The 25,940-nt window shown below is 39.9% G+C and overlaps 1 protein-coding gene across 1 annotated transcript in view; it reads left to right on the top strand.

Annotated features, from left to right (window-relative positions):
• Window positions 1-23,113: 23,113 nt before the first annotated feature.
• znf804b (zinc finger protein 804B) overlaps window positions 23,114-25,940 on the top strand; it is a 45,688-nt gene continuing 42,861 nt past the window's right edge. The window contains exons 1-2 of the mRNA XM_072394355.1: window positions 23,114-23,552; window positions 23,691-23,965. Coding sequence (XP_072250456.1) covers window positions 23,813-23,965 — 153 coding nt within the window. The 5' untranslated portion in view covers window positions 23,114-23,552; window positions 23,691-23,812. The remainder of the gene's footprint in view (window positions 23,553-23,690; window positions 23,966-25,940) is intronic.

The following is a 25,940-nucleotide window of genomic DNA, read 5'->3' on the forward strand; positions in this document are numbered from 1 at the left end:
TCTGACAGATGCTGTCTTTCACTAAATACCAGTACCGTCCACACGTTTCTGCTTCATGGTTATCCATAAAATATTTAGCAGCAGCAAATAAGAGGTTTTCACATCGTCTGAGCTAAATTAACAAGAGTAAACTGCTTTAAAGCAGTTTGTAACTAACATTTTTAACTTAATTTGCATGCTTGTTTACTTTTTATGATTCTTTCACAGCTAAAACGACATACTGTTATGAAAAAACTGTCACCTGATTATGTATGGACTCCAAACTGCGCCTTCTCATCTTACATACAGCTGTGATGGTGTATTTATGTAAAACAGACCATTGTCTTAATAAATGAAACCATTATCTCAGGTTTCATAAACAGGGAAATTGCTAAGTGTTACAAAAAACATAAAGGTAAACTGAATTCACTTTAATGAGGTACTTTCTATCTTCTTTTTTTTTTTTTAGGTTTTAATGGCTAGTGGCTAATGACTAGTGGCTTTTATTTTAACTAGTAACACACACAGGGAGAAGCAACCACAGTTTGGGACTTGAGCCCAGGCTGGCTGCAACAAATCCCCTTTTATTTTGTTTGTTTTTATTGGTCAGGGAGTGGATGGCTGTAATTTCCAGAATGCAGAGTTTTCCCAGTACGCTCTTGAACGCCTTCTATATAAGCTTCTGTAAATTGCGTTCTAAGTCATTACAGGTGATCCAATAAAAGCTCATCAGTGTTTTGTGCTTCACACCCACTTTGATGTTCCTCGCCACACGCACCATTTTCACGATTCACACCCATCCAGGACTGGACCCAATTTTTTGATATTCAATCCCTGCTGAAATAAATGAATGAGAGACGCTTGTGCCAGAAGTCCTCGCTGAAATCCAGCATGGATACCAGTCAGAGTGTAAAGTGTAAGATTTTAAGATGTAATGAGCATGACCAGTCATGTGCTTTTGAGTCTTTGATGGTACTGCAAATTACAACATGATCTGATGGCATGTGTGTAAATAGAACATCACTTTGAGCACTTTTTTATGTGTTATTGTGTGCAACTTCAGCTTTCGGCACGTCGTTTCACGCCATTTAGAAAAACACAAAAAATTGTTTAGTTTACAGTACAGGGTGTCATATTGATGTAATATTGATTAGATGTAAAAATATGTGCTAAACTTAAAGAGAAAGTAAATTTCCAGCTGGAATCACAACCATGTTTACAGGTACAATAAAACAAAGCTTTATGCTCTATATCTACATACTTATTTTATACTTTGTACATCAAAATCCAACAAAAAGGAGCATTTCTTACTTTTAACCAGTGGAGTCAACCCTGAGTATCAAAGCATTGTTCCACTAAATACAAATCCAATTTCACTATCCTCTCTGAAACATATAAATGTAAATGACTTCATAAGAATTAATGTAGAATTAAAGCTACATGATAAATCCAATGAAAAATAATAATGTTTTTATGATTTCATTCATCTTTTTAATAACATAGTATTCTTTTGAAAAATAGCAGTTTTTATTCTTAAATTTCTACAGTGTAACATGCAGGGAATGCTCTCTCTCTCTCTCTGTGGGTATTTGGGTATTTGACAAAGGAAAATAGCTGTTCTCACTACTACGTATTGCATTCTATTCCCTCCAGATCTACTCACTTCAGTGTGCAAATGACAGAGCTAAAATATTCCATTTGATAAAATTGAGCCCATTCATAAGGATACAGATGGAAAGAAGGCGGAAAGTGAAATTATACGAAATAGCGTCAGTCAAACTGTGTTTGGAAGAAATAGAGCGAGAGCAAAAAGGAGAGACAGTTTGTTCAGTATGTGTTGGTTAATTGCTGCGTGACCATGTACGTGGCAGTGAACTCTGGCCTCACATGGGTCAGGGGCCTTTTTTCTGATTGGCTTGCAAAATAGAAAAAGTATAATTAATGTGAACAGCCTTGCTGATGACCTTCATGTTCAGTAGAAATTGCTTCAGACACACATACGAGATAATATGATATAAGACAAATGCTCACAGTGATGCCAGGACACGGTGTAGCGTTACAAATAATTCAATATTCATAGCTGTTTCTTCTTAAATTTTGTCCATCCTCCTAGCTGTTTTATTTTACTGGAGCACTATAATCTAGCAAATTAATAGTTTAGACTGACACAGAAGCAGCAAAAACTCCTGTGCAAAATTTCAATTGGTCTTTCATGTGGTGTTCTTGCTTTGAAAAGAGGTCACGGTAAACTTCACTACAAATGTATCTTGTTTTTTATAAAAAATCATGTAGTTTATCACGAGTTTGTCAACGTGTGCGTGCTTGTGTGTGCATGAGTGTGTGTTAATGAGGACATTAATCCCTCTGGTTTTGTCCAGGTCACGTAGCTGTCAGGTAGCTGTGGAAATTCAAAGAAAGAGCCAATGGAATGTCTTTTGTGTCAGCAAAAGACTATAATTAGTCTCTGACTTCCTGAGCCAGAGACTGACATTTAAGTGTCATTAACACTTGGTGTGTGTTTGTGTATGTGCCAAGGTACAAATTTGCTTGCATTATATTAGTGCCAAGATGTATGAGTTGTGTTTGCACACACTGCACACAAACATGCTCACAGACAAACACATACAATACAAAAGCCTTGGGATCTGATTCACCCACTCTGTGTCACGTCTGAAGCTGGCCATAATCTCACTTGACAAGTTATGACAGAAACCATGATATGATATTGTCGCGGCAGAGACAGGCTGGCTGCACTCAGTACTAAATGGATGAGGAAATCCACGTCATGCAATGAATCATATTATAATGAATGGTGATGCTCTGTGCATTGTGCCACATCATGTCACTGCATGGCACTGTTTTGTATTTTGGGCAGTAATGCACTGTGCCTTTTGGAAGATTGTTTTGTATTGTGTCGGGTATCCAGTTGTCGGTTCATGTGGCCAATTTACTCGAGTGCAGCTGACATGTCCTGGGGACTGTCTTTAAATGTTAGCATTAGAGACTCAACATTCCATTATGTAGGTGTGCGTGCGTTTCCTTATAATGTGTGTGTGTGTGTGCCTCTCTCAGCATTAATGTCAGGGAGGAATGTGTCAAAGAAAACTGTCAGAAAACATCAGATTCCGAAAATAGATATTTCCCATGGGAGAGAGAAGGAAAAAGAAAAAGAGAGATGTCAAAACAACTGCTTAAAAAGCTCCCATTATGGCACAGGGCCAATTATTAATTAAAGATTATAGATTATGGTAAAAAAAAAGGAATATTTATGCACACAAACATGCATTCACTCCAGCAAATAAATGCTTGTGAAATAACAAAAACTTTGCGAGTTTCTGAAAAGCTTCTTCTTGTGGGACAGGAGGAAAACAAACAGTAAGTCCCTCTCAGTGTTTACAAAGCAGCTGAAATATTGAAATAGAAATTAGGTAATAGAATTCTTTGGCTGTCAACAGCTTTTCTATTTACAAAGGTTAGATTGAAATTATTTATACAAAGAAAACACAAGACACCAGAGACTGAGATGGGATTATACTTTTTTAGAAATGACACAAAATGAAAAATACATATACAGACATTGTACATTCTATTTTGCTAAATATTCAGTGGAGAGATCATGTCTATGACTTGAATCAAAATTCAGGCATTTGTATCTCGTGAGTTCATTTATGAATGTGACAATAAAGCACTAAATCAACTCTCCCACAGTAAAATCAATGATTTTAAAAAACTGCTTCTATCAAGCTTTTAAACTAATCTGTATGAATGTGAAAGGACTGAGCGATAGCCTCATGGTGTTACACTGTTTAACATGTGCCACAATGGTTATCTAAAACGGCTATGCAAGATTTTGTATGGAAAATCTATACAAAAATTGAATTATTCATAATTTATTTCATATCTATATTTGCTGTAACTGTGAATACATCATAGGGTACAGCATTTAAGTCCAAGGCCAGTTTTTCTACATCAACAGTAAAGTATATCAGTTCGTTCTCTCTATGGGTTGGATCTTACATATATCCGTTGAAATTTAGTAAATGGAGGAACTAGCAGGGTACAACATATGAAAAAGTCATGATTCTTAAAAAAATCCAGTTTACTCTTTGGTTGGGTAAATTTACTGTGGTGGAATTCCCCGGTGCTGTCTGTAATAGCACTTAGGTGGCTTCAAAGCTTCGGTGACAGTGATCTAATAACATGCAAAGCTGGGATCATTGATCATGGCTACTTACAGTATCATTATGATTAACCTCACACTGTAATTTGTACATGTGCAGATCTCAGTTGCAAAGCTGAGCTCTAATGTACTCATTGTCATTTCATATCTGGCACTCCACTTTCTGTGGGACATCTTTACAGCGTTATTGCAGATCATAAACTGTATCCAGGCCCCGTTGTTGACAGTGTTAGTGTTGGGAATTTTAAAAAGAGACACCAAGACCAATAGCCTTATCTGAAATTAATAATAATTATTAATGCTGATGTGAAACAAATAATGTAGGATTACTGTTTCTTTTTTAATGAGCTTTAAGGGATTTTTGTGACAATGCCTTAAAAAAAAATATGAAGAATTTGCATAATGAGCTTCATGTCACTTACCATGGCAACGGTTTGAGGTTTGAAGTACTCAGATCAGCCTAACAAATTTATGTCACACTTTGCACTATGTCTTTTTTGTCATCTGTTTGACTTATAGCTCATCCCAGAAGACAGTTACCCTGCTTCCACCCAAGTGGTTTTGCCCCTGAATCCCACTTTTTATTCAGCGCCCATGACTTTTGCTGAGACAGGTGGAAAAATATGTCATTTTTAGGGCCAGCAAAAGAAATGTCATCATTGCCTTCTGTCACAGTTTCTTTGTGCTTTCACTTCATGTTTTGTTGCTGTTTTACCCATCATGAACTACGTTCTTAAGGTTAGGTACTACAAATGAGATGACTAACATTTGGTATTTAAAAAGATGTAGTTAAGGTTAACACTCCAAGGTGTTCTGGGTCTCCTCGCTGGTTGTACCCATAAAACCTTTCCCTCGCGGACCTGTTGCCTCCACGATGTAACCTCAGATAAGATGGATAAATGGTTGAGACTAGCATATCATCATGGCTTGTGTTAAAACTCACACTGTGAAGATGTATCGTACCAAAATATCCTTTTACTGGATAACAGACTGACAGTGTGTTGTCCCATGTGTTGTACATGCAAACCAGATGTCCTATTGTAATACATCACTTTGGAAGTCATGCTGCATGACACAAAGAAAAAAAAGCTTGGTTTCATCTGTATCAGCACAACGATGCACAAAAATACTTTGTAACTCTTCAGGGGGAAAAGCCAAGAGTGGATAGGTTAGGGCGTGCAACATACATACACCACATATAAAAACGCATGGACATAGATTCCCTGTATCAAAAGTGAAGCTCAAGTGGTTTGAAGTGCTATACTGTTGATGGCCATTGGGTGTTTGCTCCAAAACATCTCTGGCTCCAAGATTTTCCCATTCAAAACGCATCAACTTCTCTCATGAAATATGAAGTTATAGCGCCAACATCAGTGGGCTTTTGGTATTTCTGAGAATAACTCTATAGTCATGAAGATATTAGGCCTCAAAATGTGTTTAAAATGAAAAGGCCATCTGCTTCTTGCCCGCAGACAGGCCAGAATGTTCTTCCACACGATACCTCCTTTTGCATGAAAATAGGTTTATGTTCTTAACTATTTTTAATTGCCACACATTTTCTACGAATTTGCTATTTTAGCTTGTTCAAATCAGTATAAGTAAATATTACTGTGGACAGTGGTTTATGAGTGTTAGAAAAATTATATAGTTATACTATGAGAAAAGCTGCATGAATAAGAGTTTCTGTGATGGGGGGAGGACTCCTCCTGTCTTTTGATTCTCATAATACTATGTAGCAAGCAAAAGTGTTTTGACTGTCTGAACTCGTCTTCCCATAATATTAAATGGTGAGAAATGCGCCTTTTCCCATAACATTGAATGTCCCTTTCCCATAACATTGTGTGGCCAGCAAACATAAACAATATAAATAGCAATAGTGCCATTTTGTTAGGGAGACAACTCTGAGCCAGCTTCCTGACAGGTTGTGCGGACTTGTCTCTTTCTTGCAAGAAATAAATGTTTTGTGTTAATCGTATGCACTTTTTAACAAATCCAAGTAGATGCACCCTGTGGTTACTTTGACGCACTGTCTATCATTTCTGACACATAGACACTAATGTTACTTGGCCTACTTGCAACTGTGTATATACTGTGATCAATATCTTGGAAAATGTATCTTTTTTTCCTACGAAAGATAACTTTGATTGGGAATAGTGATATTTTTATATATACAGTATTTTTTTCTTCTTTGAAAGTAAAAATCTAATTTCTCAATGGGTACTAATTCAGGCAATGTTTTAGAATAATGTACACAATCAACATGGATTACAGATGCAGACTGAAAACCAAGCTGCCTCTCATCCAATTATGCTTACCTGTTGCTCTGAAACACCCAACATGTTGACAACAAAATGCAAAACCAAGCATCAATATGAGAGTCCATAAACCAGTGTGTTATGTTACAGTGGGTATGTCCATCTTGAAAGATATTGCAAAGATTACTGTGTAAATTTGTCTTTTACTTTTTAATAATTCTGATTTAGTGATGTATTTTTAGTAAATAGATCATTTAATTCAAATTATCCCAAAATACTTGCCACAAAATGAGTTTGTGGGCCCCGGAGCAGTTGCCTTTCCTCGGAGGAAACACTGCTTTCATTTTAATCAGCTGGCAGACTCCTGAAACTTTCTTGAGCTGTGCACTGTAATCCATCATCATAAACACTGATTCAGCACTATTTTTGATTTATGTGTGATAATGCATGGGGGACCGTTCTAAATGAATTAGCATATAAATGGCAGTAACAAGGAAGTGACTTTGGCGAAAATGCTTGATGACTCAATGTTTGCTATAATGAGTAAGACAACAAGTTCCACGGAACAGCTGATTGATTTCATTAATGTCAGCGCAACCAAAAAATGAGAATAAAACAACAAGATTTGCTGGAGGTTTAGATAGGAAGTAAACCCATTTGTTTAGGAAAAAGAGGCAACCATCTGTTTCAATGGACTTTACTGAGACACGCCTTGTTTTACAGTGCCACAGTGAATTAAGATGCAGTGGCTCATGGGTCAAGGTAAATATCAAGCCATTGGGAGTGATTCACAGTTTAATGACACATTTCAAAATGCTTCCCTGTTCCTTGTAAAAGAGATTCACTTGATAGTGGATTGGATTTTGTAGGTGCACTCAGCATTTTTCATGTGTCTCTGATGGTTGTTTCATGGTTCTGGCATTTCTCTCTTTTCCTCACACCCATCTGATCCCCGAAGGGGGAACAAGAATGTCAAAGATTCAGGTCGTGTTATTCTCCACAACAATGACCTCTCAGTGCCATACTCTCAACTATACGGTACGCAAAATCAACAGTGCAGTTGTTATGTTGGAGATCAAGAACAGACAAGAGTTTAAGAGACTCTTTTAACTCAACAAATAGAGACGTTTCCTCTGTCAAAATATTATGCACAAGAAAGGAAGATGTGTTGTATGTCTGACGGGCGGAGAAGAGGAAAAGAGGGGACTCAATCATTAAATCATCATACTCTTCTATCAGGCAACCGATGAGGGAATGTAAGCCCCCTGCTATCTCTGCATTTCCACACCAACCCTCTGCTATTCCATACAGGAGTGGTGGATAATTAAAAGATAGAGCGATAGCACACAGGACTGCTGAGAGCTCATCTCTTTTCTCTCAACTCTGACATAATTAATATGGAGACCTCATGAAATCATTTCCACGATTTATACAACAGCTGCATTTCCCCCTCTTTTTCAACCACACTTAACCCATCAACAAAACTCATTTACAGATGTGACGATTCTGCTGAACATCCCAGAAAGATGACCCCTTAAAGATGATTTTTTTTTTTCACAGCACAATCGTGGCAGCTGTTGAATTGCTTCAGGCAGATGATTGAGAGACTCACTGTTTTATTATGGTCTCAGTTTAACCAAAGCAAACTTCTCATGCAAGTTCATCATTATTATATGTTCTGCTGTAATTATGACAACTATAATCACCATTCCTGTTGCATTGAACCAGATGGATGTTTCTGTGCCAGAAACCAGAAATGTTACCTTGTTTTTGGCTATTGTTGGAATACAATTGAGAAACGTGCTATGGTTACTTTCAGGTATAAAGTCACAGCCCATTTAGGTTCTGTGGGGTTTTTTTTCATAGGTTATTGTATTAATCTCACAGCCACTGTTTTGTGCCTTTTCAATTTAAAGAAATGCTACTGTAAAAATAAAATTTCTTTAAAGTGCCAGACAAATGTCAACCACGATAAATAAGCTAGATGAGCACTTGGATCGCAGCTGATAATCTTCTCAAATGCAAATCCACATAACAAAACATATGCATCTGCATCTTTTCCACCTCTCCTCGAGTCTACACCAAAATTAAATGGCTTCCTTTGCATAGGCTCAACCTCTCAACTCAAGCCCAATAAGTCTGGTCCTGTGTTATTTCGGTATTGTAACCAGGTTACATTCAACTTCAGGAAACTGAAGTAAGATGAAGCAATTAGATCAAAACAAGACACCCAAGAAGCAAAAGTGAAGGTCCAGCAATTTCAACAGCTCACAAATGTGTCTATCTTGAATTAAACAGGCCATTTGGACTCTTTATTGGAGGATTTTAAACTGAGTAATATGCCTTATACAGTGGAAGAAAAGCCTCTGAATCTGAAGACACAAGTGGACAAAAGACAAAAGCTTATCAGCTGGAAATAAAAGATACAAGACAGATAGAGGCTGCTCTCCCATCAATGCACTGTTATATCTTCACAATGGAAGGAGTTGTTTGATGCTCTATCAAATGTTTTAATTATTAATTATATTTTGGAACTAGTGCATAAGCACTGCCAGCAAAATTGAGTTAAATTATTGAAGTAAAAGTACTGGTTTGGTCCATCTGATATATCATAATTGAGAGCCTGAGAGTATCACTAAGCTAAAAATCAGTGTGCAGCTGCTACATGTGGAGCTGGTTTGAACTACATATGGGTTCATATTTAGGCGCACCAAATCTGATGGGTTTTCAGGTTATTAATAAGTAAAGAAACATGAATAAAATGTTCTGATACATAAATCTGTTTAACTGTTCTGAACTTTTTGACTTCTCTTTGACTTCATCATTTGTTGAAACAAAATTACATGATGAGTGTACAATAAAAAATGTGTTTGGTGGACCTTTTTGTAAACTCAAGCATCTGAAATTTAACTCTGCTTTTGGTTAGACATAATTCGCACAACAGTTGGAAACCACTTCAGTCCTCCACTTAAGTCTTTTAAAGTAATACTCTGTTCACACATTTCCTTTTTTATCTTTGTCCCAACCAGCACGACTTTCAAAATACAGTATTTCAGTCACTCGTCTGGTTCTTGTTTCCACCACATCTTTTGTGTTTTCCAAGGAGCTAGGACTGGGCAGCCAGTGATACAATGGATGTAATTTGATGCAATACAATATCACAGTGTCCGTTTTAACGGAATTTAAATTTAAATTTAAATTCATGTATTTATAAAGTACCTTTCATACAGAAAGTAACACAAAGTGCTTTACATGAAAACAGTTTTGACACATTAAAAACACAGGTCTTCACACATTCAAATAACTGACCTAACAAATGATAAAAAGCACACCCGATCAACATAATCTCTCGCTCACATGCACTCATGTACACACACACCCACATACAATAAGAATCCCCACCACCTTCCCATTTAACCTCTAGTTTCTGTCTCTTCAACTGAATAATAATACAAAACTGAACATCTGGCCTGAAGCCGCTGTGGGGAAACGATATCTTGGGGATCCATCCACGCCAGGAGCCCCCCCCACCCATGACCACAGAGGCCGCTGCCACTGGAAACCCCAGATCAGGACATTCTAAGGTCCACACCATAGCCATAGGGCTGCAGTGCAAGACTCCTAGTCACAAAGACAGAGATGCTGTGGCAACGACCTTGCAGACCGAGCAGGAAGAACCCCCAGGATGGAGGATCCCCATGAGGAAAACACTGGAGTTTAAAAATGTTGGACAATAAGACCAAATAAAAGCAACAGGTATAAAATATCAATTAAAAAATAAGATAAAAAAAAATTAAACTAAATAAATAAATAAAGTAGAAAAAAATAAATAAACATTTTAGTTAAAAGGCTAGGTTAAAAAGGTTTGTGTCAAAGGTCTTGAGCCTCTTTTTCAAGACATGTTGTTTTCCTAACCTCCGCCAAGGATTTTTTTTAATGGCTGACCTTAACCAAGTAGGTTGTATTGTGTAAAACAGTAATGAAATAGCAACCAAAAGCACAAGGAAAATAGCAACTGAATCCTAAATTGACATTTCAAAGTGAAGCTACTTTAATACACCTGCAGTTGGGTTGGGAGTTGAACTTTGAGCCTCAGCTTCACTGACTTTTGTGAAGCTCCATCTTCCAACGCTCCAAACTCCAAATGCGTTGCCTCGTGAATATGACACAACAGTCTTTGATATTATGTGTCACTGCATTTCAAAGTGGAGTTATTCTCATGTGCAGTGGTGTGAAAACACAGAAAAAATCGAGTCTGTGAGCACAAATCATTATATTAAGTTGTTGCAACTTCATATGTTGTTGTGAAACTGGATGGCAATACAGAAGTACAAGTACTTAAAACTGTAAATTGATACAGCGCTTGTGTATATACACGTATACAAAAGAATATGTATGTGACAGTTAGAAAATCAAAATACAAAAGTGCCCCCTGTGGAGGTCAGGCTTTGGAACAAAATCATAAAAAACTACGTTCAAACTATAAACAGCAAAGGTCACCTTTATTACTATTGGTCATTTATCTCTTTGCACTCTTGTGACACTTGTGTAAAATCCACTGACATGTAATGAACAATACAACAACAAAAATAAATTTATATTACACATTGCCACATAATTACATTACAGTATTGCAAATGGTACCTGTTGTAAGAGAGAAAAAAACTGTTCATTTAAGGGGAAAATATGACGCTATAGAGGAACTCTAAACAACTTCCAAAAGCTTTTTCAACTGTGTGTGTAAGCAAGTGGCACTGCAGCGGTCATCAGCTGACAAATTTTTCCTTCAGATGTTGTTAGCATCCTGCCTCATTATAGTTATCAGTGGAAGTTTCTTTTTATCGACAGTAAAATCTTGGCAACCTCAACCAAAGCGAACTGTGGGCAAAGTCTCTTTCTGGATATAACTGAGCGCTCAAGAGCAACGAGATTGCTGTTGAAGTAATTTTTTTGGCTGTGCTTTCCAGGTTCGGTGATGAACTTCAAAGATCATCTGAGACGTTTGTTTTTCCAGAAAGGCGTCATCTGCTGATGAAGATCATCTGATATGTTCAAAATTTCCAGAACAGCTGTTTCATGAGCCTAGGATGAGATTCTTTTGTCAACAACAAACAAAAACAAATATGCATCGACGTGTGTGAGTCATTTTGGATGTTACTGTCGAATATTATGATAGATTTACTGTTTAAGAATGTTAACAGGATATGGTTCACAGTAGGTTGCAATCATTTTGAAGAATATTCTGCAATCAATTATTTCATGTATTTGCTGTGGGCTAAAAAGAGCATCTACATCGGCGCTACCATGGGAACAGATCACTTCTCAGTTGCTGTTTCTGGTTCTTTTTTTCCTTCTTCTTTTAAACTCATTGACCATCCTTGTTTCCCCTGTCTGCCTCTGTTCAGCCACAGAGATAGACAGATCAATATTCTCTGAAACTCAGCTCTCACCAAGTCTTTTTGAGTACCTTCATAGCTCCTCTTCCCCTTCCTGTCATCCCACTACCATCCCCTGTGTACCCCGTTGTAATCCCTTTCCGTCTCTCTGGCTCTCATTTGCTCACTCTGCTTATTTTTCCCTCTCTTTCTCTTTGGGCGTACAGCCTCTTTGTGTGTGTGTGTGTCCATGCACATGTGAGTGTGTGAGGGACAGAAAGAGTCAGAGAGAGCCCTGCTAGAGCTTTTCTAAATCCCAGGTAAGAGCAGAGATTTTCTGAGGGAGAATTTCATTTCAACACCTCTCGTCTTGCACAGAGAGCAGGAGGATAGGACGCTCCCAGTTATGAATCCAATAACCGTTGTGTGTGTGTCATTGGTACGTGTGTGGAGGAGTGGGCTGGACTGTGTTTATAGGATTGGAGGTTACTCCCATAAACTCAAAATGAAGGTCAAAAATAAGAAGGAAGAAAAAGACAGATGGAGAATATGAGTGGACTATGTGACATTTGCTTTTGTTTAACACATTTACGTGAATAAAGTGGGGGGGGGTCACCTGCCTAGTTTAAACAGAAATCGTGTAATAGATACGTTTGTCCTCATCAGCAAAATGTGCATTTGTTCCAGTCCACATTTGTTATATGGTGGTACATCCCATGGTTGCCGTTTTCTGCCGGGTAGAAATGTTGTCAGGAACGATGCAGGAAGGGAGGACCCAGATGCAGACTTCTAAAGTAAACTTGGTTTTATTAACAAAAGGCACAAAGGCAGGAACAAAGGACGCGGCTGAGCCGGATAATCAAAAATATTTAACTATGAAAACAAAATAGTACTATGAATAACAATACTATAAATTACTGTGGCTATGAATTAACAAGACTATGGAAGTGTGACTATGAGGCAAAACCAGACTTAGCGTTCGTGGCGTGAGCGTGAAGGTAAAGTGAGGATTTTGCCACGAGTGAGGGGAACCAGGAAACTATATGCTGTGGGGAAGTGATTGGTGATGATGTGCAGCAGAACAGAAACATGTGACTTGTGTGAGACTAAGTGACAGGGCAAAAAACATGACAAGAACCTGAAAACGTGATGAGAACCTGAAAACATAACAAATACCTGAAAAACAAGAGAATTAAAACTTGACAAATGTGACATGACAAGAATCTCAACCCACGAGCAGTCAAATGTGTAACCCCTAATAATTGTCACAATTAGCTGTCACTTTTACCAAAAATCAAGTTTGACAAAATTGAAATAAATATGCAATTCTTCTCATGCATTCGGATGTCCCTCACACACGCAATGCCCCGAACCCGTAAAATCAGTCGCTGCAGCAATAATTGCAGTAAATGATAAATTCGTCCAGGACGTCACAGTCAATGAAATCATAGCTCCAGTTTCATCATAAATTCCTTAAAATCCTCTTCTGAAACAATGTTGATAGTCCTCATATCACTGCTTACAAATTTTGCTCTCTTGTTGGTGCTGGCATTTTTAAGCACTTTTGGCAAGGGACCTGCTGTGGTTGATTCACCTGTGGTGACTCCAATGTCTCTCTTGGATATGTAACAAGCTAGCCGGTTAGTAGATGATTTGTAGAGTAAGACAGCTGCCTTGTACAAAGTCAACAAACAACCTTTGTTCATTGCAATGCCACTGACCGTGTAAAATCCCAAATACCTCCAAGGACCGCATCTAATTATAATTTGCTGTCATTATTTTCTGGTTAGGATGGTTTTGCTTGCTAAGTTTCCCACATATTCATAGCAAAATAGCAAAATTAACTCATTTCATTGAGAGGTTACCGGGAAATGAATTCAAGTCGATACCAGAACGCGACCTATCGGATCACAATGCAAAATATTTTGAATGATCTGCTGCATCTGTCATAAGCCTTATGATCTGAAGCACTTGCGCAGACCATATTTTTTCATTTTAAACACAGTACTGGTGTTTGAAGTTTCCTATGTTTGAATCAATGTTTAAACTTATGGAAAAAGATAAAGTTAAACCCCACATTTTTCTCACCTGAGCCTTGTGTTTTTAACTCATAACAAAGTAATTGTGAGTAAAGAGTTAGTGTGTGAGGGGTAACGTCAAAGTGGCCTCATGACACACTACCACATGCTCAATACTTTTATGCTGATAAGGTAGAATCATAATGTAGACATATAAACAAGCTTGCACTTACACATTTATATATACATGTAAGTACCCTGCAGCTTAGTGGAAAAGAGTGTATTGAGTTAGAGAGCTGAGGTCAGCTCTAAATCATTACAGGTCACCATGGCAGGCCTGGCCACCAGATTAGATTAACGTCTAGTTGATAGACTCAGCCAAGCACATTAAAACACACACAAACACACACACACACACACTCGGGCATGGAATAAACACAAAAGTGTATACCCCAGCACATTAATCACAGTGTGCCGGGATGTAATGTGGTGTGATGTAGCTTTGGTTTCTTGTACAGAAAGAGAGGCTGTTTGCTGACCCCTGATCAGTAAACAGCCGTGCAACAGATAAAAGCGGTAGCACTCCCAGTGGACAGACTGTTGGAAAACCAGCCTTTTGGGAAGTTCAAGAGACTGATTAGATTAAAGAAGGCTGAGACGGGTCACCGTACTGGTACTCTGGCTCCAAAAGCTCCCGCCACCAGGGTGACGCACACTGCTGCTGAGCCGCAGAATCTGCACTCGCCTGTGCTTAATTCTCTGGGAAATACAATTCTTTGTGGAGATTAAAAGATATTTATGTGCAGCTGGATGGAAGAGAGGATGAACCCGAATAGAGGAGCAGCCGCTGTTTATCTGCTTGGTATCTTTGCTTTCATGCTGGCGAACAACACTATAAAGCTCCCTTGGTGGGCTATATGTTACTGCGAGCAAAGTCAGGCCTTATATCCCACTCCCTGCGTCACTTGCACTTCTCTCTCTATGTGGTTAAAAAGAACAATGAAGTGAAAGATGGAAGATGTTTATCTCCACCCAGCCCTCCCTCACCCACCGCCCCGATCCATCCCTCTCGCACCGTTCTATCTCTCTACCCCAGCAGCACGCTGCCTAGCTCTCTCTGTAAGGTGATGTACGTGTGACCTTCGGTGGTAAGTGGATCTTTAACTGCTTCCATGATTCACATGACCTCACCTCCTCTGACCCTGCTTGGAGCTGCTCAGCATGGCTGGAAGCCAAGAGAACAGGGGTTCTGAGCCAAGCCAGATAAGGGCTCCTTCAAATCATCTTGGAGCGCCATGATAGCTCTCCTCCTTTAGATCTCGTCAGCCCCCCTTACCTCTCCTCCTCCACCATCACTGATGTAGGGTTGCACAGCCTCCACTCCCTCTAACACCATATTTAATCTTGACTGCCATTGTTTTGAAGTACAATAACTGTAGATGCAAGGACCCTTGAGTGTTCTTCACTGTTTGACTAAAATTGGCTGAGCATGTTTCCCAGAGTCCTCTGGGATGAACCAGAGACTCTTTTCACAGACCTTATCTATTATTTACACAGCACCACTGATACTCCAATAAATAAGCGAGATGCAATTCTAAACAACTTTCTGCTGTCATGAACAGCAGAAACATGTTCATGTGCTGCCATGGCCCAGGCGCAGTGGTATCTTTTGATGTCAAAAACAGCATATTGAATAAGACTTTATGATCCCAAACAAGTAGGGGTTGATTAAGACTGTGAAACTTCAGGGCACACGTGCAGTGGTTTGGCTGGAAAATACATAAGCATGTGACACACCAAGGTTAACACATTGTTTAAAGGGGAACTCCGGTATTTTTAAACCTAGACCTTATTTCAGGCATGAAATACGTTTATCTACTCACTGTGAACAGTTTGGTGAAAGTAAGCATCCTTCGGAAGCTATTTAGATAACTCGCAATCGGCGTATATACATATAAAGGAGTTAATGGGGCAGGGACGATGCAGCCTCTAAATAAGTCATTATCTGTCTTTATTTCGCGAATACTTTAAGACAAATGAATGAACGAACGCGTACTATTGCTCTGTTAGCACATAGCTACTGTTATGTGGCTACTTGCAGCTATAGGAGAGCTAACAGAGGGATTTCTACACACACCTCTACTGGGACCACTTCATCCACACGCATGGCTGCAGCACAGCTCATTTGTTCCAGTAAGAACATCCATCTTACTCAAAGTCGTCGTTCACATTGTCTAAAATTTGATAAATATCCTGCCATGTTGCACAAAACTAGCAGTAGCAAACTTCGTGTGAAGTTAGCTGATAGTTCCAGAGAAAGGAGTAAATAAACTGTGCTCCAGGGGGGCGTGTGGATGAAGTGGTCCCAGTAGAGTGCCTGTGCAGAAATCCCTCTTAGCTCTCCTATAGCCGCAAGTAGCCACATAACAGCACCTATGAGCTAACAGAGCTATAGTACACGTTCGTTCATTCATTCATCTTAAAGTATTGGTGAAATAAAGACAGATCATGCCTTATTTAGAGGCTGCATTGCCCCTGCCCCATTCACTCCGTTATATGGATATATGCCGATTGCGAGTTATCTAAATAGCTTCCGAAGGATGCCGACTTTCACCAAACTGTTCTCGGTGAGTAGATATACGTATTTCATGCCAGAAATAAGGTCTAGGTTTAAACCGGAGTTCCCCTTTAAGGATGACATTTGAGACTAATGATGTTTTTCTTCTTTTATGGTTATTTGGTCAATGAAGAGAGATTTTACTCAAGATTATTTCAATAAAGGGACACGGCCTTGCATAAAAGTGAAAGAAAGGAAGACCATCCAACCGCAAGAACACCAACTCCACAGTCAAGACCACGCGACTGGCGACAAATTAAAATTCACCATAAATTTTGAATTTGGCATGGATATGAATAATTTTGAGCTTAACAAGCAGGCACACACTGTATGACAAATGATGATCCATTCTGCTGCTAACTCGAAGGACCATTACTTCCATCTTCTGCAGGATATATGCTGATTAGCTTCCAGAGAGCGAGCCAAGGGAGGTAATAGGGCTGCAGAGCGCTATGGGGGCAGAAGAGGGAGGCGAAGGTGGACTGGAGATTTTGAGATATGTGAAATGAATTTCAGTCAAAGTGCATTAAAGCTTCATCTTGAATCTCTAACTCATAGGAATGTGGCAGAGGAAGTGCATGCAAATACAAATGCAAACCGACAGACTAAAAGAGAAATATACACACATAAAAAAACAAGGATTTTCTCTGAATATGCAAGAGGGAGAGTTGCAGTGTTATTAACAGTATTCGAACAGTGGTACACCTCAGTGACCCCTATCTTGATACCATTAGACTTTTACTGCAGGTCCAGCAGGGTTCATATCAGGACAGAGCCGGATTCTGTTCATGTATCAAAGACATATGTGAATACTACCAAAGAGTGACTAATTGGCCACCGCCCATGAGATCAGGTCCACATCTGAAGCCAGGTTGTCAGCTCTGGTAGACTGGTCACCAAAAACCTCAACCCCCCCAATCCCAGGAGTCAATCCCTCCTCTCAGCTTCAAGCTCAAGAATCATATTCAGTGGTGAGGCTACACCACTCCCGTTCTTCACAATTTCTGTCTTCTTATTTTCAATTCCCTCTCGCTATGCAGTCTGCACCCACACTTCGCCACCATGTAACCATAACCAAATATAAATCATTCCTTCTCTTACTCTTTCATTCTGATAGGCCTGCCACACTCTCTCATTTGTTCTCTTTATTTTGTCCCCCCCCCCCCTTTTCTGTCTGTCATATTCTCTCTTGCTTGCTCTCCACCTTACACAAACACAACTCTAATAAATCGTGGACTGGTAATTACAAAGAACCCACCGGTAAATTTCACTTCCATTTACATTTAGATTAAAGAATATTTCATTCCCATCAATCTGCAGTGCAAGACCAGTGTGTGCATGGCTTTGCCCATATGCAGACACAACTGTTCATGGCATTTTTATACACCCACACACATGGAAATCAGCTTGAGGTGAGCACTCAAATTTACATGGATGTAAAGTGCACACATGTAGGTAAGTTACACACTCAATCACATGGAGAAACTGAGGTATAAATCTAAATCTTTAGTAGCACAAATGTTAATAAGAAAATAACTGCCCACACATTTCTATGTGTTATGTGTAAACACACAGTCAGAGCCACTTGTAGATGATGGTGTCGAGTCAAACATGTTATGTCCATAAATTGAATGTTGCTTTGAAAATGAGCTCCAGTGTACCTTGAACGGTGCAGTGTTTAACTGTTAAAGAAAACACCATGACAAAAACCCTCTCTGTGGAGCTCAGATCTTGTTGATATAAGCAGCAAAAGAAAAATCTTTTTCTGTAACACTTGCATTCATCTTCCCCCACACACACATTAATTCCTTGCATGGTACTTTCACAGTGATGCTATGGTGGGTCTGTGCAGGAAACACCACTAGTATACCACACAAAGACACTCCACAGGCACATGCACGCAAATATTCCCTCTCACACACAAACATACCCTTTTCTGGATCATAATACATTCAGAACCAATCTCATTCACTGTGCACAAAGACAGCAATATGTGCCCAAACCTAACTGTAATATTTCAAAGCTTTATAAGGAGAGAGGAGAGGGGAAAAGTACCCAGAGGCAGCAACTGGGGAAAACAGATACCACCAAGATTTTGCCTTCATTCCCTCTTTCTCTCTCTCTCTCTCTCTCTCTCTCACTGACTGTCTCTGGCTCCCACTCGCCCACCCACCCAACCCCCTCCCTCCCCTCTGTATTACTGCATCATTTCCAACAGTAATGAGTGCACCAGGAGCAGGGAGAGAGCAAGGGAGAGGGGAGGTACTTCGGGGAATTAGAGTGTTTAAAATATACACAACGGTTTTCCTCTAGTGGATGATCAGTGCAAATAACACCCCCCTTCCTGCACAGACACCCCGGATAACCAGCAGGTACTGAAGCAGTGCATCACACAGCTGCACACCGTGTGTTGTCGGATCCCTGACGCGATTACAGCATAATTAACAAAGGAGCTCATTTTTTCCAATCAGGATCAAGGAATCTGAAGTGCTGGTGCCATTGCCTTTTGCATTACCAGATTGTCCAGGAAGCACTCTTTGCTCTCACTGGCACTCAGGGTCATAGAAAATACATTATCTACCAATGCTTAAGTGTATAATAAACATTAACTAAAGCATTTGTCAGATGATGGTATGAAGGTAATTTCCTGTGTGAAACTCTTGTTTCTTGTGAGAGGGAAGTGAATGGCCACTCTGTCAAGTGGCTGAGTTTCTGTGAGACTGACATCTGACACAGTGCACAAACAACTATATGCAGGCACTCGCGTGAGTGTGGGTTATTCCTTGTGGCGCACAGTCAGCTTTTCTGTCATTAGGGGGGTGGGGGTGTTTTGATATAATCTGTGAGGATTTGGGCCAGTGGCTGCAGGAGTAAATTACAACAACAGCACGATATCATAGTGGTCAGACTGTGGGGCAGTTGGCTCCCAGAAAACTGGTAATACTGTACCATGGAAACAACCACACGCTTGCATCCGTGTGCAGACACACACTGTTCATCGTAGGGGTTACAGCGCACTGCCAAAAAATCCTGGACAGTTTGGCACACAACAAATGACTGGAGACTATACTCTCATGTTAAGATGTAAGTCTGGTCTTCTGGCGAATTGTGAAATAACCACAAAATCAAATATAGGGACGGAAATTGTCATAAACTTGCATCACGGCACAAATTTGGGGGATATTTGAAGTAGATTTTTTTTGTGTGCCTGTGTGATGTTTTGTTTCATTTGTACTTGTGCTGACTTTTCACCAAAATAACCAAGAAAATGGAGCTTTGATAGACTTTGTCAAAAGACACTTTAAGGTTAACTCTGTTCTTTTGCTGCACCTAACCACATGGTCGTGGTGCCTAAACCAAACCAAACAGGAATTGAAAGCAAGACCAAACTGTTGGTCAAGCTGAACAAGAGGTGCAAAAAAAACCGAGTAAAATATTGTGCCTCATGTAGAAAACAAACGAGGGTTAGGGTTAAAGTCATGAATGTACTTCCATCATCACCCTATTTGCTCCTAATGTGGACTTTGTCACTGTTTAACCTATTCAGAAACGAGGATTTGTTATCAAACACTTTCTAAAACTTCAGCAGTGTTTTAAATGAGCCTCCTAAAAAAGTTGTCTGAAAAGTGTATGTGTCCATTAAAACTTTTATTTCTCAGCCTCAGAAAATATATAAATGCAAGAAAGACATCTTAGAGGTTAAATCCTTGTTGTATATACTCAATTATCAACTTTGCCCTCTTGTGCACACATGTAGAGGAAAAGTCTTGTTTACAAATGCAAATCAATGGAATATATGTCTTGACAAGTACACAAACTGCAATACGTTTGTGATGAAAGTATGAACACAAAAGGGCAATAGCCCTGTTATTTTCCAATACTGCAATCTCTGTTCTGGGAAATCCACACATTGCTTACTGTTTATGAGCCGAGAAAACCAGAACAGTCTAGAGCCTTGTGAAGGTTTGTTTTTCAAATAAATCCATCGGCTTTGATACAGCTTAGTCTGAGAAGTGGAGGAGTACTTAATCCATAACTTTATCTGAAAAATTCAAATCCAAATAAAGCAACATGATTGGGGTCACTCTAGGTTCCTAAAATTTACAACATTCCCCAGGGACAGCATCATTGTCTCTTGTGTATTATACTTTGGCACAAAGATGTGAATACACAATACTGATAAAAAAAAATATGTATTACACTGACAGAAGACATCCATCTTTCCATTCACTAAGTCCATTTGAATGTTACGGGATAGGACCAGAGGGAAGAGAGAAACCCAGTAATATCTGAGTCCAGCAATGTCCTCCAGCTTTTCCCCAGTAATCCCCGGATGCACCCAGGCCAGCTGGGAGATATAATCCCTCCAACAAGTCCTGAGTCGATCCTGGGCCTTCAAACAGCAGGTTATTTCCAGATAACCTCTGAAAGAAGGCTTCCAAGAGAGGCCTTATCAGGTGCACAAAATAGACATGGGTTTACCAATTACAAAAAGAAAAAAAGGGAAAAAAACAGTTGCTGTATTTGATAAAACAGTGTGGTATTTCCTGGCAGCATTTTGCTTCGTATTCAAAGAGATGACACTGAACTTTTGTTCACCTGTGACAAGATGGGAATTCTAGCCCAATATTCACCTCAGAGAAAGTCAAAATGGTTTTGTTTAAGCTTTACATTGGTGTATTTTTAAAAATAAAATCTGTACCAAATTAATTCAGAATCCATCTCAAAGTAAAAGTCATGATCTTTGTCATGACTCAGTCACTGAAAGAGGACCTAGAAGAGATGATCAGGTTGTTACAACCTCTGTGTAAGAACACAGTAATACACTAACAGTAACTCTTTGCCAGTGATACACTTCTATTTGGTAGGGAAATATATTTATCAATCTTTGAAGCTATCCCCATTGACCATTACAGCAGATTACTGCTGTCCATGGTCTGCTAATTAAACAGTGAAGGTGTTCATACAGTGTCAGTAGAACAAGCATCAAAAACATCCTTTTGTTCAATCTAACAAGGAGCTGTAAAATTCCAAATGAGCCATTCTCCCATGTAAGAGAGCATACAGAAAAACAAGAAATGCCATCACACACTCTTTCAGTCATAATAGATCGAAACCAGCATGCAAGGCAGCTTTGAATAGCATAGCTCTGAGGCTGCTTCATGTAATGATGCAGGCAACTACAAAGGGCTATGCTCTGAGACGGCTGAAAAGAGAAAAGAACCTGACCTCAAGGACTGGACAGAAACTTGTTGAAGAGAAGGAAATTTAGCAAAGTATGGACTGAGTAGGTCACAGAGAAGCAACAGTTTGACAAATGTGTAGGAGGTTTCTGAGAATGATAAATATGTCTGCAGGTGCAGCAAAGGTGCAGCAAAGGTGCAAAGAGGGACATCTGTTTTAGAGGTGCTTGGTAGTTAAATTCCCACAGAGGCGTTAATAGAAACAAAAAAATATATACATTTTTCGAGGTTGCCTTTGGATGTTTTTTGACTGAAATGAGTAATAGAATAACGTTTTCTTAAATATCCCTTTTAGTGCAGGAGAACTACACCCACGGCTTGGTTTTCTGTTTTGATTATGTTGCTGGTGGCAGATACTTAAAATTTTTAATGCTGAATTGATGGCTGCTCTAAATCTACAGACTGTTGAAAGTTGGAGGATAAGTAGTCTACCACAGCCTGGCATTTTTGTTAAGATATATTGCATTTTCCCAGCATGTGACAACTGCCCCTAAGTTATACTGCACCAAGCTAGATGGAATAAAAACAGAAAAAGGTTGACTTCTTCCCACTTAGTCACATTCTTGCCACTCTGAGTCATTCATTTTCACCTAAAAGCCAGCGCTGTTTGACGTGTTCCCTATTGACGCTGAGCACAAAAGGCACGCCGGTCCCGGGCTGAATATGCATGATGTTCCAGGCAGTACTGTGACTGCTCACGGTTTAATAGTTTCAGCACCGCGTTAAGGAACAGCGCCATACGTTGACTGAGGCTCAGTTGCAGCTGGTTCCGAGATGCTCTTTGACTGTAATCGGCGCAGTTTGACAGCCCGAAGCGGAGAAAGACCCTTCTATTTGTAATAAAATCACAAGCTCCGAGGTCAGAACACAGTGAGATTTCATTCCCTCCCGAGGATACTCATGATCATGTAGCCTAAAAGCGGTGCGCTTTTACTTTGATGCCTTCCCAGGGAAAAACAGAGGGGTAGCTGGGGGTAAGGATGAACGAGAAAACATGAGAGGGAGAGGGAGACACACATATATTTTTTGTCTTTACATCAATGACTCACACTTTACGATTTAATTTTAATCAGTTTTCATCTTTTTGCGCAATAAAAACATGACAAAAGAGAAGAAAAACTAAAGAATAAACGAAGAAACGTGTGCGGGAGCGCGTGCTAGGAGGTGTGTGCACTTTGATTCTGAGTTACTCAAGCACAGTGTAGATTGTGGAGTGATCCCCCTATCCCAGATCCACGCGCGGACCCGGGCTTTATATTATACAGCAGACAGAAATCCGGTCCAGGGCTGCTGTCGAGAGGAGAAGCGCGCACACACACACGCATACAAAGAGAGAGGGGTGGGGGTGAGGAGGAGAGTGAGTTTTTAAAAAAAAAGAATGAGCCACTTCACCGTGCCTGCGCTGGAGCTCGATAATAACTACAGGACCGCTCTGGATGGATTTACCGTCCCTCCCACCTCGCTCAGCCGAATTTCATTCACAAGACAGGTGACTGTAAAACCGCTGCCAATCAATAGAGAGCAGAGGAAAGGAAAGAGGGGTCAGAGATTTTCCCCTTTCTTTCTTCTTGAGTGTGCGTGGAGGGAAGGTGCACCTGCGAGTCTTTTCCCCTTCTTTTTCTGTTCTTGGGAACTCAGATTTGCCTGCTACTGCTGCTTGGCTGACACTCGGCTACACTTTACAGACTGGACCAGTGGACTGAGTATAGAGCAAGAGAAGGGGTGAACAGGAACGTATGTGTGTGTGTGTGTGTTTGTGTGTGTGTATGTGAAACAGAAGCTGGATGGATCCATCGCTTACTCTGGCACTCCACAGGCGCTCATCCATTAATTTAAGCGTGGCCGACGACAGCATGCCAAACGCAGACTCCAACGACAGAGCTCGGTTAGTATAACATCCCAGTCTCTCCATCTGTTCTGGCTTCACATTGTCTCCTCTGCTTCACACACTCACATGCACAGATATCACAGAAGCAGGTATCCCACGGAGCATTTCTCATCTCGTGTCCTTTCCCTTACGCAGGCAAAGACTTTCAAACAGAGGACAAGAGTGAGACGTCCTCTGACTGCGTTCGTACCTTCACAGCATTCACTGCAGGACCTGGCAGCATCGACTCACAAGACCAGGCTACAAGAACCCGCTTTATGAGCCCCAAACCTCGCGAGCCCCCCGGGATGGCGTGCAGCGCGTGTTACTACCTGGTTATCAGCTCCACTCACCTGAGCAACGGACACTTTCGGCGCGTGAAGGGGGTCTTCAGGGGACCACTGTGTCCAACCGCAAGCACTGACTCACCGGTAGGAGAACGTGTTGATGTTGACAATTCTTTTTCAAACATAGAGCAAGAGTGGAAATGTATGTGTGTCCTCGGGGTTTTTCACTTGGCAGAACTTGTTTGACTTCTGCAGCTTGCAAAATAGTCTAAAAGGGGAAATTTTCTTCTCTTAATTGAGGACTTGTGGGGTTTCATTATCAGGGCAAAATTGAGAAATGTGCTCTCACAGAAAAATTCTTACAAGTACTGCCAGATAATGTACGTGTGTTGAGACTGTAGATTGGAGAGATTAGGTGGGAAAAAAGAAGAAAAAATTAGCCCATCAGACCCAGTCACACTGTGGGGAGGTGAATATTTTTGCACATATGATCATTTCTTTTCCCCAGCCATAGATGTTTTTTTTTCTTTTTTTTTTTTCATGGAAGAGAGAATATGTGAATATTTTAAAAAGAGAAGAAAAGGTGCATCCGACCATGAAGCCATTGTCCCTTCATGCCTCCTTCTCTCTTTTATGGCTGTGGGAATTAAATGAATCAAACTATATTAGTTCTTTGGGAGAAAAATTAGTTGAAAAGACAAAAATAGGCCTAATTACCTGGAGTCTATATACTTTGGATATGTGTTGCTCTATTTAAGTGTGTGTGAGTTTGAAAAAAACAAAAAAAACTTTTCCAATGTGCCAATGGTTCATTTTAGGCACCAAACTGTTACTTTGCAAGCTGTCTCTCAGTCAGTGTATGCGTTGGCTATGTGCATGCGTGAGTGTGCGTGTGTGTGTGTTTGTGTGTGCACTTGCAGAGGCAAAGAAAGCAAGAGGAAAAATCAGAGAAAACAAAACGGCAAGAGCGACAGAGGAAATGACAGCACATGTAAACATCTACATGATATTTTGGACTGTGTGAAATTGGGTGCTTTGTATATTTGTGTGTGTGTGTGCATGTTGTCGATCCAGAGGGTCCCTGGTAATCACACATTATTCATGAGCTCTTAATGTGAGATGAGACAAACTGGCGGAGCTGATGACAAGTTTGATGAGAAAGGAGGAAAGGAGCAGCTGGTACGTGTGTATGGGTGTGTGTGCGTGTGTGCGTTCATACACAAGTCATTACCAGTCTGTCATGTTCGGCCCGCGTTCACAGTGTGATGGGAATGAGCGAACAGTGCTGAGCAGAGACAGAGACAGACTGGCAGAGACACTGCAATGAGTCAGAGTCACAAACACCTTTGTAAACTTTTACACACACTCTCAAATATATATATACACACACATACACAAATCTATTCCAGTTAAACTATAAGTCAATCTCACCCTTTAGATACTGAATGTACCAATCACATCTTCCTTTCTACAAATTAGGGCTTCCCTTTTGAACTTGATCATTTCCATCATCTGGTTTGGAGCCCTTCATCTTCTTGAAACATCAAAAGCTCACTTTGTGTTGCTTCTGTATCAGCTTTAAACTCCTCTGAGAATCAGATTTGGAACATTTGAAGCTTCCTGGCAAGTCTAAATTTAAAGATTATTGCATAGTTTTTTGCATTTACCAATTTCAAATATAGTGGGGGTTTTTGTTTGACATTTCATGTTTGAGATAGGAAATTCATTACAATTTACCACGCTTTTTGTCAACATAAACAATAGTTGGGGATACAAGGGATGAGTGTTCACTAAAACCTTTTAGTACAGACCTAAATCTGTCAACAGTATTCTGTTTTCAAAAATACAATTTACTGTATCCTGGATAGGCATTATATGTTCTCTTTAGAAGATCAGTCTCTTATTCGACTATTTTTATGGCCAGATATTTAATCTGCAGCTGTTTTGATAATCAGCTTTTGATTCTGACTTTGTTGATTTACTCTGAATCATTATAAACTCATTATCCGTGGCTTTCGGCTTGACAAAAGAAGCAACTGACAGTGTCTGTTTTGACTCTGGGAAAATTCAATTGGTATTTCTTTTATGCTTTTTTTCCCCACAATTTAAAATCCTCTTT

This window comes from Leuresthes tenuis, unplaced genomic scaffold (assembly GCF_036924035.1).
Source record: "Leuresthes tenuis unplaced genomic scaffold, fLeuTen1.0.hap1 SCAF_10, whole genome shotgun sequence".
NCBI classification, from domain to species: Eukaryota; Metazoa; Chordata; class Actinopteri; order Atheriniformes; family Atherinopsidae; genus Leuresthes; species Leuresthes tenuis.